The 18,216-nt window shown below is 40.8% G+C and overlaps 1 protein-coding gene across 3 annotated transcripts; it reads right to left on the reverse strand.

Moving 5' to 3' along the window:
- Positions 1-537: 537 nt before the first annotated feature.
- LOC109448947 (glutathione S-transferase A4) lies at positions 538-18,148 on the reverse strand. 3 transcript variants are annotated; one of them, XM_019734749.2, is made up of 7 exons: positions 17,186-17,872; positions 11,599-11,705; positions 10,073-10,124; positions 7,311-7,443; positions 5,001-5,142; positions 2,450-2,581; positions 538-812 (listed from the first exon to the last, which is right to left on the reverse strand). In XM_019734749.2, the coding sequence occupies exons 2-7, from the start codon at positions 11,683-11,685 to the stop codon at positions 690-692; spliced, it is 669 nt and encodes a 222-aa protein (XP_019590308.1). In that variant the 5' UTR covers positions 11,686-11,705; positions 17,186-17,872; the 3' UTR covers positions 538-689. The 3 variants fall into 3 exon arrangements, with proteins under 3 accessions (XP_019590308.1, XP_019590309.1, XP_074189178.1); XM_019734750.2 differs by lacking the exon at positions 2,450-2,581 and having other exon boundaries at positions 17,186-18,148; XM_074333077.1 differs by lacking the exons at positions 10,073-10,124; positions 11,599-11,705 and having other exon boundaries at positions 17,186-17,217.
- Between the last annotated feature and the right edge of the window lie 68 nt (positions 18,149-18,216).

Below are 18,216 nucleotides of genomic sequence, written 5' to 3' on the forward strand. Positions count from 1 at the left end.
AACATAGCCCCGATGTGAGGCTGGGGTCCAAATTATGCAACTTGGTGACTTAATAGTTATACTTAAAGAAAGTATACCAAGGCAAGGGAATTTCTGGGTCAATTTGTATAAATATTCATCGGTTATATCTTAGTCTCAATGTTACTTGAAATTGTTTCACCAAAGCAAAACTCAGTCTTGGTGGCCATGTTAGGTAGTAAACAGGGGTGTCTAATTGTCCAAGTTTTTTTCAGGGTCTCAAAATGGTGTTCCTAGGACATGCTCTGTCTCCTACACAGCCATTATCATGCCAATTTGTCATTTGCCACTTTTTTCCTATTCCAAGTACTCAGCATCAGGGTGTGCATTGGAGAAATCCTGCCCAACTCTCTGCTCCCTCTTTCCCCAATGGTCCCTATCTGAACACAGATAGCAAGACAGAGTCCCATGGAGGCCACTGCCCTAAATATACAGCCTCCTAATTATTGATACATGGATATCAAAAAGTTGTAACCATCATCCACAATTGACAAGCTTAAAAATGTTCACATAGCAGAATGGGTTCATATTGCATTTAATTGGCATTTGCTGTGGAGGGCAGTACGGTTTTGTGGTTTTCAGACACTTTACCCCTACAGTTAGCCTTGGTTGGCACCGGCCGATGCTGGGATTGGATGGTGACTGTCGGCCATCGTGAAGACCCGCTGCCATCAGAACTGCAGGGTATTCCTGACTACTTTCACATAGTGGCTGTCCGGAGGTGGTTTCCTCTGGCTGCCAGGCTGCAGGAACTTCTTAATTGTAGGTATGTTGCTGATTCTTGTTTTAAATGCCTGGAATGAGAAACAGTAAAATCAGGGCCTCAAACACAGTCACCACTTTCAGAAAAATCAAAACTTTGTCATGAGAGGAGGGTGCATAGACTAGGAACCTGGTGTGTTGAATCTGAGGTGATCCCTCAACACATGTTTGCTGGATGTTCCTGGGAAGGGGAAAACAATTGCAGGTGTGTATAACATGAATTAAATTATCTTAATAAAAAAAAAATCACTGTCACAATTAGGCAGTGTATATTAAAAACTCAAAAACTTCATATTTTTGACCTATCAATTCCTGCTCTAGGAATTTATTATAAGGGAATAAGTTAAGTAGGGGTGTTAGCAAAGAAATAAGCATAATAATATGAGTAAGTATAATAAGTATAGCACAGTGAAAAATTAGAAATAACCTATGTTTCCAAGAAAAAAATTATTATATAAATTATGGTACATTCCTACAAGAAATGTAAGCCAGCAATTTAAAATTATATTATATGTAAAAGGAAAGAGGAAGGTCCCTGTATGGACAGGGGAAAATCTCTAGAATGCATTGTTTTTTGGGGGGAAAGCCCAGGGCATTATGTAAGAAAAAAAGGGGACAATAAATACATACTGATATACGCCCATTAACTCTTGTATCTACATAAATAAGAACAGTGGAATGGTGAACAGGAAATCAATAAAAGTAATTATAAGAGCAGGAAGGAGGGAAGGAAGAGGTGGGAGTGAGATTTTGTAATGTATGCCATTTTTATATAGTTCTGATTTTTCAGAAAGATGTGACTCTATTGCCTAATGAAAGTAAAATAAAATGATATTTCAGAAGGATATTTCTTGACATGTAAATATATTTATGATAATTGAAGAAATGTAAAAAGCATACCACAAAGCAATGTTTAGTATGATTCTATTGGGGAGAAAAACACAAAATAATAGTCAGGATGTCTAATTCAGTAACATTTGGCTGGTTAGATTTTTATTTTTGTATGTTTTTAGTTTATACAAATGTCTAATGTAGCTACATAAACTTGCATTTCTTTTGTAATAAGAAAAAAACTTCTATTCTTAAACTATAAAACCTATGGTCACCTATTACAATAGATAAACTGTTTCTAAGGAACTGGAGCAGAGGCCAGGTGAGGTCTGGCGATAGCAGGATTCAGAGAGAGAGAGAGATCTGAGAGCTGGGGCAATGCAGCAGGAGACAAGCAATGCCACCCAAGCAGAAGCTCTGAGCAATCAAGGGGCTCCGTGGGGGCCCCCGGAATCACAGGGAGTAAAGGGGAGAAGAGTTGTTTGGTAGGAGCTGGGGAAGAAAACAACAAAGACAGACTCATCAGCCTTGCTTTGGGGAAAAAAAATACCTCAAAGTACTGAAAAAAAACAAGAAAATAAAAGTAAAAAGCACTACAAAAATGAAAAACACTAAATGTTAATGATGGAAATCAAAATAATCTATTCTTCCTCCCTTCATAAGATTTTTATTTCCTAATGATCCTGTAGTGTGAGCAGGAGAAACTTAACAAAATGAATAAAATAATGGTTTCTAAAACAGTCTTCTTTAGTTTCTCTGAGATTGACGCGGAGGCACATTTTATTTCAGTCTTTGTTTCTATTCATTTTGTCCTGGGCTTTGTGTGGAAACACACTACCTTTAGCAGAGGGAAGTCAGAAAGAACAGAAGCATTGAGTTCTTCCACCATTAAAATAGCTTCTAACAATTGTATGTCTGCCCAACTGAATTTGTTGCCAACGAGAAAATCTTCTCCATGCTCTTTCAAAATCTACAGAAAGAAAAATAACAAAAAATATCAAACAAAAGTAAAGACGATTTTGCCTGGCTAAACACTTTCAAAGCATGGAGTCTCCTGTACAGATCAAATTTGCTAAAGAATCTTTTTCTCGATAATCTCCAAAAATGCTGGTAAAGATAGGATGAAAACAACACTCATATATTGCTGTAAATTGGCACAGTCTTTTTGGAAATCTGTCAGTGATTATCAAGATATCTTGGGAGGTGAAGTGCTAGAACAGAGCTCCTTGTTATGAGCCTGGAGCTGGTTAAGTAAAACTGTACCCACTGTTATAGGAGAGACACAAAGGTCATGATTACCTAGAATCTGGCTACTATACCACAATTACGAAAAAGTTACCAATGGGGATACCAGCAGCCCAAACCTGGTGAATAAAAAGAAAGTAGCATTTATCTTACTTCGCACCCCCGCCCAAAGAACCAAAAACCATACCCCAGAGTAACCAAATATGAGGGGAAGATTCATTTTATAAAAAGCATTCCAGCTACTAAATGAACAGAGACTGACAGGCTTGGCATATCAAACTTCTGCATCCACTAATAAATCACTGGGTCTAAGTATTGATCACCAAACACAGTTAATCATAAGAAGAGTGACAACCAGATAATAAGTTCTTCTTAATGACCTATACAACACCACCTATGAAATAGTCTGGCCAAAATACACCAAGCGTGAACCTGATCAAGCTTCTAATTCTAACTTCCAACTGACAGGAAATCCAGGGAATAAAAATATGTTGTAGTAAAATCCATAATGTGAGATACTTGACTAGACAAATGCAAAAGGAAAAAAAGGAGAGGAAGTGAGAGGAAAGAGGGACCTTGGATATAAAAAGGGGCTTCAAATATATAATTGATTAATTATGACAAATGAATTTGAGTTTCATCCTAATTTGAACAAATTAATTATTTTAAATGTTTTGGGAAGTACTGGATTTAGCCACACAGATTTCAAAATCTATAGTATGATAAAGCACAGTTAGCACTATAACTCAAATAATCACACTAGCTTTTTTTTTTTAAATGGAAGGTATTTCAACGTCACTGTACATTGTCCCTGAACAAGTAGAAACTTGTTTTGACTAGTACTCTGAGTACAGAACTCTTCATTATAGTTTAGTCAATAATAAATAATTATTTTCCAAAGCTTTGGAAAAGACTGAAATATTCTCAGTGTTTTCCAAAGACTGAGAAGAAATACCACAGAATTGTTTTCTCCTGCAAACCTTTATTTATGGAGCCTTATGCTATCAAGTCTTTCTTATCATCTGGCATGCTGCCCTCTCAGTTTGGAACCTTATCAGATAAACTGAAGACATTTGTAATTAGTATTGAGTCTAAAATGACTTCATAAAAGTTGTAGCTTTAAGAGACTTGTCTTTTTATTGAAGCATGATTAGCCTACAGTATGAAACTTAAAGAAATATCTGACACAGTGAATTAATGATGGTGATGCCGTGGGTTGATAACTTTTTTAAAAAATCAGAACAGAATTGCTGTAACCTTTCATTGCACTTGGTTTATTCCAATTCTGTTTTGTTGGAGGTTCCATAATTATACATGTCATTTATTGGAATCCTTATTAAAATTTTAGTCCAGGGCTGGCCTGCTGGCTCAGGTGGTTGGAGCGACGCGGAGGTCACAGGTTGCATTCCCACATGGGCCAGTGAGCTGCGCCCTCTACAGCTAAGATTGTGAACAACGGCTGTCCCTGGAGCTGGGCTGCCGTGTGCAGCCGGAGGTTGGCGTGAGCTGCCGCAGGCTACCATGTACTGCCGGGGGCTACCGTGTGTCACCATGAGCCACCGGTGGCCATGGCACAATGGCAGCCATCATGAGTGGCCAGCAGCCGGCCAGAGCTGCTGTGAGCTGGCCACCGACTGCCTCAGCTAAGGGGAGCGCAAGGCTCATAATACCATCGTGGGCCAGGGAGCTGTGTCCTACACAACTGGACTGAGAAACAATGGCTTGAACTGGAGGGGTTGGGGGAGGGGGAAAAGGGAGGGGAAAAAAAATTTAGTCCAAATGCAGGAAAGCTCTAACATGGCTTCTGTCTTTTCATATATTCACTCTTTTAAATATCCTTACCAGCAAACGGAAATGCAAAAGTTCTGGGTCCCCACATCCTGGGAAGGGGAACAAGGAACTTGCTGAGCCTGCGCTATCCCTCCCAGTTCTGTCTGCCCCTCCAACTTCCTGTCTGGGATGAGAGGAGGGGGGATTGGAGGTTTTATTCTGTCCCCCGTCCCCCCAAGATCTGACCACGCTACTGTCTTGGACCCAAACCCTGTGTCACAAAAGCGTCATGACGCCTGCCACACCACCACACCACCTCGGGCCACACTATGGGGAGGCCTCGCTGAGATCCAAACCAGATCCCTGCATCCTACCTTTTCAAAGACGGGGAAGTAACGGGTTTTAGCTTTCGTCACGATTAAAGCAACGTTCTCCTCTTTTTCCTCCGGCGGTTTGAACGCAGCCATCATGATCATCGCCATGAGGTCCTGAGTGCCATCCGTGTACATGTCGATCCTGACAAAACACCGTGTGACCCTCATTCCCAGAGGAAGCTTTGAGTGTGGGGTTTCCTAATCTGGGACTTCTACGGTGTAAATAGATATTGGGACAAATGCCTTTTGATTTCCTCTCCCTTAGCTTCCATGTTCAGGAATAATGTCTGGAACCAGAACCAGCCGAGTGACCCTGATGTATAGAATAGGGTCTCTGGAAATGTTTGTTGAATAAAGGGATGTGTGAAAAAATTAATGAGTGCCTCTAAGTTGGAATCTGCCATAAACAAATAATTAGATAGTTATGGGCTTAAAAAACAAACTAAATGAAGTTTACCAAAAGTGCAAAACTATTATTAGTACCAAGACCTTTTCACTTGGAAGATACATGATTTAGCAGGTCTTCTACGGACCTGGCAACTGACAAAGACAAGTTTACTTGCTTAGTGAGGTCAAGCAATAGCTCTATTTCATTCTCTTTAAAAATTTTCTTTCATTGACAAACACTTTTTAAAAAATGATTAAGCTGTGTTACTATTATTTATTGGCCTGTTGGTACAGTCATACTGTGCTAGTTATTTCTACACTAGCTTGCAAACTCATTAAGGGTGGTGTGACTTTGTATCCCCCACTATGTGCCAATTGCCCAACAAATGTAATGATTTTCTTGGTCTTTGTCTTTCTTTTTAACATACATAAAAGAATAATTTACTTTCATTGTCCTATCTGAATTACAAATCCTTTTTCTTCCATGTTAGGTTGCCATCTAGCCTGTCTGCTTTAATCTATTACAGTTTATGCCTAACCTGGAGAAAAAAAAATATTAACAGTACTCTATAGCTTAGGACATACATCTTGGGAAAAAGCCATGGGTATTAAAAAAACACACAATTAAAACATGCATCAAAACAATGAGAAACAGACTGTTTTGTATAGTAATACTTGTTTACATTGTTATAAAAGGATTCAATTCATACAGTGTTTGAAATTGCTTCTCTTGCCATATACCCTTGGGATTGCAGGTTAGAATGACTAAATCAGTTTTAAAGATGGAGCTATGGGAAAGTTGGGGTGCGATGCCTCTTGTTGTGGACTTTGCTCGTTCCTATTTTGTACTCTCTCCATTTTCTGAACAGTTGAGCTTGGGCCTTTCTTGTAGAATGTCTTCTATGTATACTGACCATCCCATTGTGTCCATGTTTACGGTGACAAGATATAAGGAACACTGAAAATGCCCCTTGACCCCAAATCCAGATACAATTTTATAGTTGCAAGTCTTTGTCTTAAGTCTACTTATCTCCTGTGAAACTAAACCAGTCATCCTCAGCCAAGCCTAGCACAGTGCATATAGTAGATGCTTATGGTATATGTTTAAGGTGCTTGTGGTAGATGCAGAAAAGTGGCCATTAATCTTCACTCTCCATTATATGTGATAAAACTTGACAGCTTCTTCCAATAGATGGGGTCTGTTTCCTGGGCTGCCCTCATGACTACTTTGACTAATAGAAGGAGGTATAATTGATAAGTTTTGAGTACTAGTTTTGAGCTAGAACTTAAGAGGCCTGTGTGCTTTCACTCTCTCTCTCTTAGAACCCTGTCTAGCTGCCATGAGACAAGCTCCAAGAGAGAGGATGAGAGACCCATGGCCCATTTTCCTCATAATCAATAGCCAACACCTAAAACCAGAGCCTCCTAGCTGACTACTGGTTCATCACAGACATATGAGTGAGTCCAGCCAAGATAAGTCAAGACTGGCCCAGAGATGGCAACCACCTAGATGACTCATATTACTGGCGAGTAATAACACTTGCTAATTTAAGTCGCTGTGCTTCAAGATGATATGTTACACAGTATTTTTTGTGGTAATAGATCGTTGCTACAATGCGCAATATTTGTTTGCTAAGTCATTCATTTCCACCTCCATATAGAATAGTTTACCAGGTCATGTAATGAGAAAATATTTTGTTAGCAGTGGGGAGAGAATATGGGAATGTTGAATGCAGACTGCTATGTGGAGTACTTATTTAGTTAAGCATAAGTCCTGCTGGATGTAGCAAGAGCTCATCTCCCATTTGTTCCCCTTGCCTTCTCTCCTTAGTTCAGGGTGAAAGGCTACACCCAAACCAGGTCTCAGTTGGTGCCTACAGAAGCTTGAATAAGAATCAAATACAGGCATGAACCCTGTGGTACCTGACGGTCTCCTTCAGGTCCTTCCCATACAAGTTGTACTTGGCCGCAAGGTAGCTGAGGATGGCTCTCGTCTGTGTCAGCGACATTCCATCAATTTCAACCAGAGGCACCTGACCAAACAGCAGGCGTCCATCTGTGGTTTGAGCAAAGAAAGGTTAAAATACTCTCCTTCCACGGTTGTGGTAAGCCTGCAAAAGGGTCCACTTTAATTTCATTGAATGATTTTCAGTTTTCCCCCATAGTGGTGAGTTCAAGACTCTAGTTGTCAAGGAAATGCCTAGCATTTGATTCATGGGAAATTTGAGATTTGCTTGATGGTTTCGTGCATTTTTGTGTGTTGGTTAATCATGATTATTTAAGACTTTCTACCTTTACTTAGACTATGTTGTAGGATAAGTGCTTCTGGTTCTCAAAGTTTAAGGTGTATAAGAATAACTTGGGGGAAGTGGGTTGTTAAAAAACACTTACCACACCTCCCAGATATTCTGATTCAGAGGTGGAGTCGTAATTCTTTAAAAAGCATTATCAGGTATCACTCTAGGTCCACACAGCATCAGGACAATGTGACAGTAAGAAACCCCGGCACACCTAGGTTTGAACGTCAGCTTTAGCCCTTTCCAGCCCTGTGACTTTAAGCAAACGACTTATCTGAGCTTCACCTCCCTTTTCTCTAAAATAGTAATCACATCTATTTAGCAAGATTTTAAAAGGATGAAATAAGATAGCATAATTAAAGCAATATTACTGTCAATAGTCAATGTTTAGGAAAATCAAATTTTCTTCTTTGTGAGTGACTGTCTATACAAATAATGCATTTAAAAATATACTACAAATAGTGCTTTTTTCATGGTCTTGAAGACATGAATAGCCCTTAAATTTCATTTATACCTGTACGTTGCCGAGATTAAGGAACTTTACCCAAAATAGGAGCTAGATTTCACTAGTGCATTGGCAAAGGCCACAATTAATTTCCCCAATGTCTACTACCTTTCCTAATTGTCTTAAGGGGAGGCAATGGAAGATGGTGGGGAGAACACCACCGTTGGAACCAGTAACAGCTTTTCAGGGAGACAAGTCCCTGTCTGGTTGGGTGAATTTAGACACGTCTCTAACTTCTCTGAGCTGATTTTCTGACCTATAACAAAATCTGTCCTACCCATCTTTCCGAGTTTCTTCGAATAGGAATAAGACCATGCTCCTAGCCATGCTTCAGAAATATCAATACCGTTATTAGTGAAGAGACTACAAAACCTCCTTTTCCTAAAAGTTCTACATTTGTTCAGTATTGAAGGAGCATCTAACGCTGGGCTCTGCTGCTTACGAGGGATGCAGACATCTGTTAGAAATGATCCCATACAACGAGAAGCTGATGATCTTCTTTAGGAGGATTTTAAAACATCTCAGATCAAGCATGTAGGAGAGGATATTAGATCATTTAGTTTAGTTCATTCATATTATATAGACAATAGCACCGTGGAGGCCAAGGGAGGCAAATGTGATTTGCCCAAACTCACAGTCAGGGGACAACTAAGTCAGCAGAAGTGGGCCCCTGGCCCAGTGGTCTCTCTGCTGTCCCTCTCTGCCTTCTGTTCACAGATAACGGTAATGCCGAGGAGGGTGTCCCCAAGCACAGTAGCTGCATCACCCACTCAAGGAGGGTTGGAGGATTTCAGAGGCCCTTAGGGAGCACTCCTGCCAGAATGATCATGGAAGAGTGTAATTCATTAATTCATTAATTTATTCAATATGTATGCATTTCACCCTTACTATGTACCAGTGACTGTCTTTGTTTGGGGTGGAGTGGGGCAGAAATAAAGAGAAGAGGAGCTTAAGAGTGATTCCAGATAATAAAGTTCCTGGACAAGAATTGGCAAAGGGGTAAAGTGGGCCTCTGCCACTCAGTAAGAGCTATTGGTACAGTGCAATCTACAACCATAGATTATTTTTATTTTATGGTAAAGAGGATGCTTATGTCAGCTATACATTAATTTAAAAAATTTTTTTTAAAGAGACAGGGTGCAGAGAAGTTAAAGGCCTTGCCCAAAGTCATACAGTTTGTAAATGGCAGGTCTGCTGACTACTAAGTGAACGTTTTCCTTAAAAAAAAAATTGTGTTAATTTCATGACTATTTATCAGCAGTGATGGGACACCCAGGTTTCCTTAGATAAAGAAAATAATGTTATGGCTGTTAGTAGTTTAAGAAGTACTATGAAAATACTAGCTTTTCTCTCGGTGTGAGAAATGTTTGTGTGGAGTTGTAAGGATTAAAGACATCTTCTTGGATATTTTCTATAGTCTTGATTCCAAAATTTTGACCTGATAAAATGGTTTCTGTGGATCTTTTAAACCAGCAAAAATGATTGGCTATGAACCATAAGAACTAGAAAATATCTTAGGTCAAAATCCCCTTTCCTGTTGCTCCCTCCCCCTCCAACCCATTGGATCATTATTTAAGAATTATTAAAGGATTCTTCAATGAGATGGGGAGTTTTGAATCAATTGGCACTGGGTCAACCCATGCTAGCGTATCTAATTGAGGCAGGGTCATAACCTACTTGAGAACAGCTAAAGACGATGCAGATGACAAATTTAGCTCTGTGCCAAGTACACAGTGAACAGTCAATCACTGTTAGCAGACACACTGTGTGCCTTTTCTAATAGTTGTCATTCTAGAGTTCTATGTTCTATAATGAAATGAATATTTCCAGAAACAAATTTATATTTTTCCCAATAAGGTAATATTGAACAAATCTAGGCTCACCCTTCTGTAACTTCTCATATTGTTCTCTTGTTTCAATAAATTCTTCTTCAAACTAGATAAAGGACAGACATTGTTATAACTTTAAGGTCTGCAAAAAAAAAAAGAAAGAAAGGAAGGAAGGAAGGAAAAAAGGAAGGAAGGAGGGAAGGAAGGAAGGAAGGAAGGAAGGAAGGAAAGAAGGAAGGAAAGAAGAAAGAAAGAGAAGAAATGCTCACAGTATAAAGTGTCCAGTGTCTTCCAGAATGAAAATTTCAAAAGGAACCACAAAGTTATCAACTACCACACAGCTGAAAATTCTGACAGAGGGTGTGTATACATTAGCTTAGACTGACATTGGACTGGCACCCCTTTTTGTTTTGGGGCCTACTTAAAGCATATCCCACAGCCCCCATTTATATTTTTTCTTTTTTTTGGCCTTAACTCTTCCTTCTTTCCAAACTCGTCTCTTCTTCTCCAGCTTCCCCAGTGATTTCTCCTCTTCCATTCCCTCTTCTCTTTCTTCTCTCTCCTCTGTGTCATTCTCTGTCCATATCAGGTCAAATTAAATTTCTCTTTGATGCTCATATATTCAAAGGGAGGGATCCAAAGACCATTACTCAGGTGGGTTTATCATCATTTATTGATGAAGTTTCTTTAGAAACTTTCTTTAGAAGCTTTTGTGGGTGAGAGTGACTTTTTTGTCCCACAAATTTTGAGGTGGGGGTCAGATAAGGTGATCAGTGTTAAGAGGGAAGCCCCTAAGGGGAAAAGAGGAAACCAAAGAAGGTCATGAGTCCTTGTTCTAGAGGAGATGGCATTCAGATAGGGAAATGGAAGTCTACACCTGCATAAAACCAAACAATTCCACTTGTGAAAACTCTATGGAAGGGGGTGGCCGGTTAGCTCAGTTGGTTAGAATGTGGTGCTCTTAAACAACAAGATTTCCGGTTCAATCCCCGCATGGGCCACTGTGAGCTGCGCCCTCCACAACTAGATTGAAACAACTAACTACTTAACTTGGAGCTGATGGGTCCTGGAAAAACACAAATAAATAAAAGTTTTTTAAAAAGTCTATGGAAAAGTCAGTGGAGAGGGAATTCAGAGTTAAGGTAAGATTCCCCGTGAGGCCGACCCCTCAGAGGATGGTTCAAGGGGAGACCAGCCTGCAGTCGGGCCTAGGGTTCCAGTTGGCAGTCATGGGCAGAGCATGACTGAGGTGCTACGGTAAAGTTGAAAAGATCCCAGAAAATCAGCTGGTCTCAATGGAGAGAATGATTCAGACGTGGGTCTCATCTCTCTCCTTTGTCTTATGATCCACCAAGATCTTTCCAGTCCTATAAAGCTTCCAGAGCACCTTCCTAGGCTTCCACCCTCCCACTCCTCCTTAAATAGAGGACTATGATTCCTCCTGCACCTCTTATGAAGAAAGACGTGGAAAGGGAAAGAGTGGGTACAGCTTGAAGACACCATCTTGAATTTTGAAGAAGAGGACCACCACTTCAGTCTCACCCAAATTACCCTCCTTCCGCTTCCTAACAGGAACCAACCTCCACTCCAGCTGCAGCCAGCAGCCAGCGGATCGACTCCATCCTGCCCCTGCCACGAAAGTAGCAGAGCTTGGGTTTGGCTGTCATGACTTCTGGCTCAGGGTTTTCTGAAGGGCAAAATAAGAAAAACATGTTTAAAGAACAAACTAACAGGGGTGGCCGGATGGTTCAGTTGGTTAGAGCGCGAGCTCTAAACAATGGGATTGCCTGTTCGATTCCCACATGGGCCAGTGAGCTGCACCCTCCACAACTAGATTGCAAGACAACAACTTGGAGCTGTTGGGCCCTGGAGAAACACACTGTTCCCCAATATTCCCCAATAAAAATTAAAAAAAAAAAAAGAACAAACTAACATACACCATAAGTTGTGTCTGTGTTTATAACAATTCCAAAACAGGCAAAATGAAACTATTGCTTAGGGGTGCATACTTAGTAGGTAAAATTATGAAGGAAATAATTATCACAGAAGCAGAATAGTGGTTACCTCTACTGAGGAGGATGGAGGTTGGGATTGGGGGGATTGGGCTTTGGGGAGTCTAATAACGTTCTATTTCTTAAACAAAATTAGTAATTAGTCTTTATAATTAATCTTTAAACTGTGTGTAAATGTTTTTGCACTCTCCTATATGTATGCTGTATCTCACAATTTAAGAAAAAAGGAAGAGCAAACTGTACATATCAAGGTATCGAGGTATTTTGTGGATTTGAGAGATTTCTTCTGAAAGGAACTGGGAATTAATATGATGGTTTCATGAATGATCTTGCAAAGCAAAATTTTTTTAACAGTGGGCTGGGCCTGTGTGGACTGAAGTATTCACTGGGAATCGGGGACTCTTTCATTTCTGTCACAAGACTGTCCTGAGCGCTGGGGAAAGCACAGATGAAGACCTAGACGAGACCAGGATTCGAGTCCTAACCTGGGTGCCAAGGAGCTGGGTGAGTTTAGACCCAATTCACTAAACCTCTGTCTGCCTTCTTGTCCTCATCCATGGGAAGAATTACACCATGTGACTGGCTACCTTTTATAGGACATCATGGTAATGAAAGCGTACCGGACAACACTTTCTACCTCACTGTTGCAAGAGCCACAGTGACTCTTGCCTCTGTGATGTTAGTGACCCCTGTCTATCTCCCAGGATTATTGAGGTGATCCAAGGAGATAAAGGTAAAGTGCATGGATCTATACTAAAGCTCTATACCCACTTAGAGGATTGTTGGGTCACCTTTTCCCATAGTTGCCCCTCTGATGCCGTAAGCCACAACGCATGCTTCAAGGAAAAGGCAAAATTACCACATGCAGGTACATCAGGGTGAGCACAGGGGTGGGGAGGCTGACCTCGGCTTCCCAAGGCAGCACTTACCCACTTGCCATGGTGCTCGCTATTGTACAACCTCATTCCCCCTCTCTAAGCCTCAGTCTCCTCATCCCTAACATGGGGTGGTGGTTATATGACCCACCTCAGAGGGTTGTTATAGAGACCGAGGACTGAATAACATAATAGGTAAAATACATACCACAATATCTGAGCCATCCAAGTAGGGTGCTCCTCGCTTCCTTAAACAAATGACGAGCGGATTCCGTGTGGCCTTAGAGTTTCTTATGCTAAGATGGGCCTGTCTAATAGTCTTATATGGGATTTAGAAGTGTTTGTTGCAAATGCAATGGATATTTGTAAAAAGGAGCTAACACTTTTGTACATTGGACTCCACATGGTAATACAGAATATTTAAAAAGCAAAGTCTGGTGTGGCTTTTGTGCTCATGAGCATGATGAGCATTTTCACGGGTCACTGCTGCATGGAAGTGTACTTTGGAATTGTATGGATCGCTTTGTGCTCACCACAGTCTTCCCTTCAGCCTGTCCCTGCCACGTTCTCAAGGCACGTGGGAGACTGAAGGATGTAACTTTGGAATCCAGAGCTGGGTCCAGGATCACTCCCCTCCCCGCCATCACCTCCAAGCCTTATCCCGTGCCCGAGGGAGCCCTAAAATCCCAGGGTTAGAATGAAGGAGACCCCACCTCAGATCAACACAGCTGTAGCTGGCAGCCTTTTCTTTCTAGTCCAAAAGAAGGAAAGTTTTTCTCTTGGTTGTTAAGAACAAGCCACCACTTGGAAAAAATCCCAACAAATGTTTGCGTGCACCATACTAGCAGGCTCTGGCCCACCAGCCACCATTCCTCACCTCTCACGCCCTGTGGCCTTCTAAACTGGACTCTCGGGAGGGTGATGGAGAACTGAACAGGACGCTGTGAAGAGGCTCAGCAAGACTCCAGTGATCACCTCTGACCCCTCCAAGGAGGAATGGTTCCTTTTAGAAGGGCTGAGCACAGAGAAGGGGCCCAATACCTCTTACAATCTCACAGCCCGAGAACCAGCCTCTACCCCTGGATGCTTCACTGCACAACTCTAACAAGGAGGAAATATCCTGGAAGGCAAGGCTTATGGCGTAGTACTTCCATCTCCTACAGAACCAGCCCAGTGTTCTCCCCGACTCCTGGTGGCTATTACCCCGGTGTGCCACTTTGAGATATGTACCAGTCTAACTTGTTACATTTCTGTGTTCGATCTTTCATTCTTTCTTTCAACATCAAACATTTATTGAGCTTCTACCATGGATACTGTAGTAGGTTAGGCACTCCAGGCAAACAAAGAAAAATAAGATGAAGTTCCTGCCATCAAAAACCTTACAAATATAATATCTAGTGATGGAAACATCCAGATTACCACGAGGTAAGTCAGAATGAAATAAGTGTTTAACAAGAGTACAGTATGGTATTACAGGAATTGAGCAGAGCCTTTCAGAATGGGTATATATAAATATGTTTGTTTCTCTGAGCCCGACTCCTTCTTGCGTCATGGTTTTATAGGTTAAGAGCCTAAACCAAGTCCTTTAGTCCCTTTTCCTTGACTTCTAATGCATTTCAACAAAGATTAGGATAAAGTATCGCTTGGTAATACAAAAGATGGAGTTTATTTATGCTTCAAACAATAAACCTAATTATTCTCATTGTTAAAAAAAAGTGCATTGTCAAAGCTTAAAAGAACAGGTGCAATGGAAATATTCATTGCGTCCCCGGGAAATGAAAAGGCAGGAAGCAAAGTAGCTGTGTTCTCTGGATTTCACCCTAAATGCAAATACGCTGAGAAAAAGCTGCTGGAAGACCCAGATCCCAAGGCATGGAGCCAATATAAATCCACACCCCTCTTTTCAACTCTGTTTTTTGTGTTGCTGATGTTGACCGACAGGTGTGTCCTGAATTCAGCAAACCTGGGGCACCAAGAAGGGTTCCCACAGAGGTCTCACAACATTGGGAACTGAGACTCACCTCCCAGGGCTCACAAATGTGGTCACCTCTGTGCAGCTTTACCTGAGCTGAGTGGTGGGGTGCACTTCCACACCCAGAGCCCCAGGTACCCACACCTACGGCAGGGTGAGCAGAAAGTAGCCATGATGGCATGACAACTTTGGATAGTTGAAGAATGGTCCTTGGGTAACAAATATGCCCCGAATCTTTTAGAAAATGTAGAGAACATATATCTGAGTTAGTCCCTCGGTACCAGTAGAAACAAAGACCTAGTTTCAAATTTTAGCTCTACCTCTCATTTGAGCAAGGCTTTTAACCTCTCTGAGCCTCAGTTTCCTCATTTGTCTAAGGCAAATAGTTCCTAATTCGTTTACGCAGTTATGAGGTGGAAATAAGATAATGTGTGCAAATTGCTGAACATAGTAAGACTCAAAAATGCCACACACACACACACACACACTCACACACACACATCTATAGTTCCAGATTACACCAACATTCACATATGCTTCTGGAAGGAGTGGAAGGCATTTTCAAGAAGTACAGTTTTGGACCAGCCACATCAGCTTCACCCAGGCGCGTGTTATTATAGAAATGCAGAATCTCAGTCCCTGGGCCAGGTCTACCGAATCAGCGTGAGTCTGCATTTGTCACGAAGTCCCCCCCTTACACATTAAAGCGTGCGAAGCCCAAGTCTAGAGTGAAACCTCAAGTGACCTGCAGCTGGGGCTCCATGTGTGGCTCTAGGTTATTCTTCCCGGGAAGGTAGGCAGCCACATATTGCAGAGCACGACATTTAAAAAGTAGGGGGAGCAAACGGTGAAGTGCTGGAGTTGTGTGTGGCTAAGAGAAGAGAAACGGAAGGACAGAGGGTATTTGGGAGAATTAGAAGTAAATTTCCCATGTTAGATCATTTTTACTGATCCCCCATTCAGAGAGAATTCTTCAATTCCCAAATTTAACAAAGTACCAAATGTGTAGGTCTGGGCGAAATGTCAGTTGCCTCAACTATAAAACGAGGAATTGGTTCAGAATTAAGTAATTTCCCTCGTTTCTTCCAGTTTTAACAATCTTTCTGATCTCGTCTCTTCTTGTCTTCTTTGCCCTATGCGCCTATCTGCTAAACACATGTGTTGGGAAAGCAGCCAGCATTTTGGGGGTGAAATTCTACTGACAATGTTAACAGTCACTCTGGATAATTTAGGCAAAACAACACACGTTTTTCTCAATTGCTTGAACAGTTAGGCAAAAAGCGGGCTTTTAATGACTTTTCTGGATCATGAAAATTTTAAGGGGTTAATTTAAGAGGTTACCAGTTTTAGCAGATGTTTTGGGCCGGAACACAAGACGTCAATTCTAAATCTATTATCAATAGAAACATTTAACCTTTCCTTTGGCTTTTCCAATGGATCAGAATGGCCTGTCTTCATTACAACCAACAGATCAAAAATTTGTCACTGAGACAAAAAACTCTCCCAGATAACCCTGTATTTCCCACAGAATTTAAATTTGCTAGTTTGGGAAGATGTAGCATCATTTTAGCTTTAAGTCTATATTGCTTCAAGTACAACCAAGACTTTCACTGTAGCTTTAAAGTTACATTGATTATGAATTATTTCTCTTCTATTTCTCATATATATATGAAATGAAAAATTTATGTCATATATATATGTATGTACATACATATACATATGACATAATAGCACAGGAAGACCCTAGTGTCAGATCATTTGGATTAAATCTTCCAAGTATAGTGGAGTAGACACATAGATGCAGGAGACTCAGTTTACCCATTAGCACCATGGCACAGAGTGGGAGGTGCCTGTATTCTTTTCAACCGTGTACAAAAATATGAGATTTGCTGAAAGAAAATGTAATGGCTCAAAAATTAATAAACGTTTAAATTCTACTAAGCAGGTTCTATCCACCAATCAATGGAAACACCATTTGAGTCTCACCTACTTATTTTTGAAATTACATTTAATGCATGCTGTGCGTGGGGGGGTGTTAATGTCTGATATTATGTGTGTCATGCACAGGCCGTGAAAGTCTTCAAAAGGCCTTGTCTGGATGTACATTTACTATCTCGTTTTCATTTACGTAAGTACTCTGCAGAAAAAAAAATCTGTTCCTTTTATTTGATATAGGCAAGTTTAGAAATATAGGCATTAAATTAACCACAAAGTTAAAACAATTGCTGACTATAAACTGCAAATTTGGCCACAAGATATAACTACCCAACCAAGCCCAAGAAGAGTGTATAAGAACTTCACCACTAACCTTATCTCTTCCCGGCTCTTGTCTCCGGTGCTGTGAGGGGGTGAAGTGAGAGTTTATAACCCTCTTTTCCAATCGAAACTCCACCCACTCAAGGGATTAGCCAACGAGTATTCCAGTTTGTACGCACCTGTGGGGCTTCACTTTACATCCACTGCTTATGTATTTGATAGCGAATCAAGTTACCCAAGGAAGAAGTAAGATTCTACTGGCTCATTCAACACTTACTGTGTACTCCTTTCCCTGACACTGTTTTAGGCGCTGGCTCTACAATGGTGGGCATGGCAGTCCCAATGCCTGCACCTGTGGTGCTTACATTCTTCTTGGGGAGGACAGGCAGTATAAATACATAAACAAATAAATGTGGTGTTCAAAATAATAATAGCAGCAATATATCAGATGATTGTAGCTTATGGGTAAGTAAAATCTATGACAGCAATGTTGCGAAGATAGAAGGAACTGGGAATACTGTGTTACAAGGACCTGTCCTACCCATGAAGTGGTATAGTGTTATTTGAAAGTGATCTTAGCTAAGTTATAAATATATATTGCAAACTCTAGGGCAAAAACTAAAACTTTTTTTTACAGTAGCGTACCATTTATGTAAAGTTTTTTAAAAAACACCGAGAACAACACTATCAATTATGCACATAGTAAAATTACAGGTGTTAGTAAGATACTGTGGTAACAACAGCTCCACAATCTCAAGGACTTAACAAAACCAAAGGGTTTTTTTTTGCTGTTGTTGTTTATGCTGCATATACCATGCTGAAGGGAAGAAAGGAAGGAAGGAGGCCTTGGTCATCACAGTCTCTCTGGGACCTAAGCTGAAAGAGGCTCTGTAATTTTCCTCAATTACTTTAGCAGGAAAAAGAGTGAGCAGTGAATCACATGCTGGCTCTGAAATCTGCCACCTGTTAGCTTCTTTCTGTCCACATAACAATACTTTCACTCATAATCTTGTAATAAATCACGAACTTCTTGCTGATGGGATCACGGGCTCCAAGCTCCAGCGTTAGGGCAGCAACCCAAAA

Source organism: Rhinolophus sinicus, linkage group LG05 (assembly GCF_036562045.2).
Source record: "Rhinolophus sinicus isolate RSC01 linkage group LG05, ASM3656204v1, whole genome shotgun sequence".
NCBI lineage: Eukaryota > Metazoa > Chordata > Mammalia > Chiroptera > Rhinolophidae > Rhinolophus > Rhinolophus sinicus.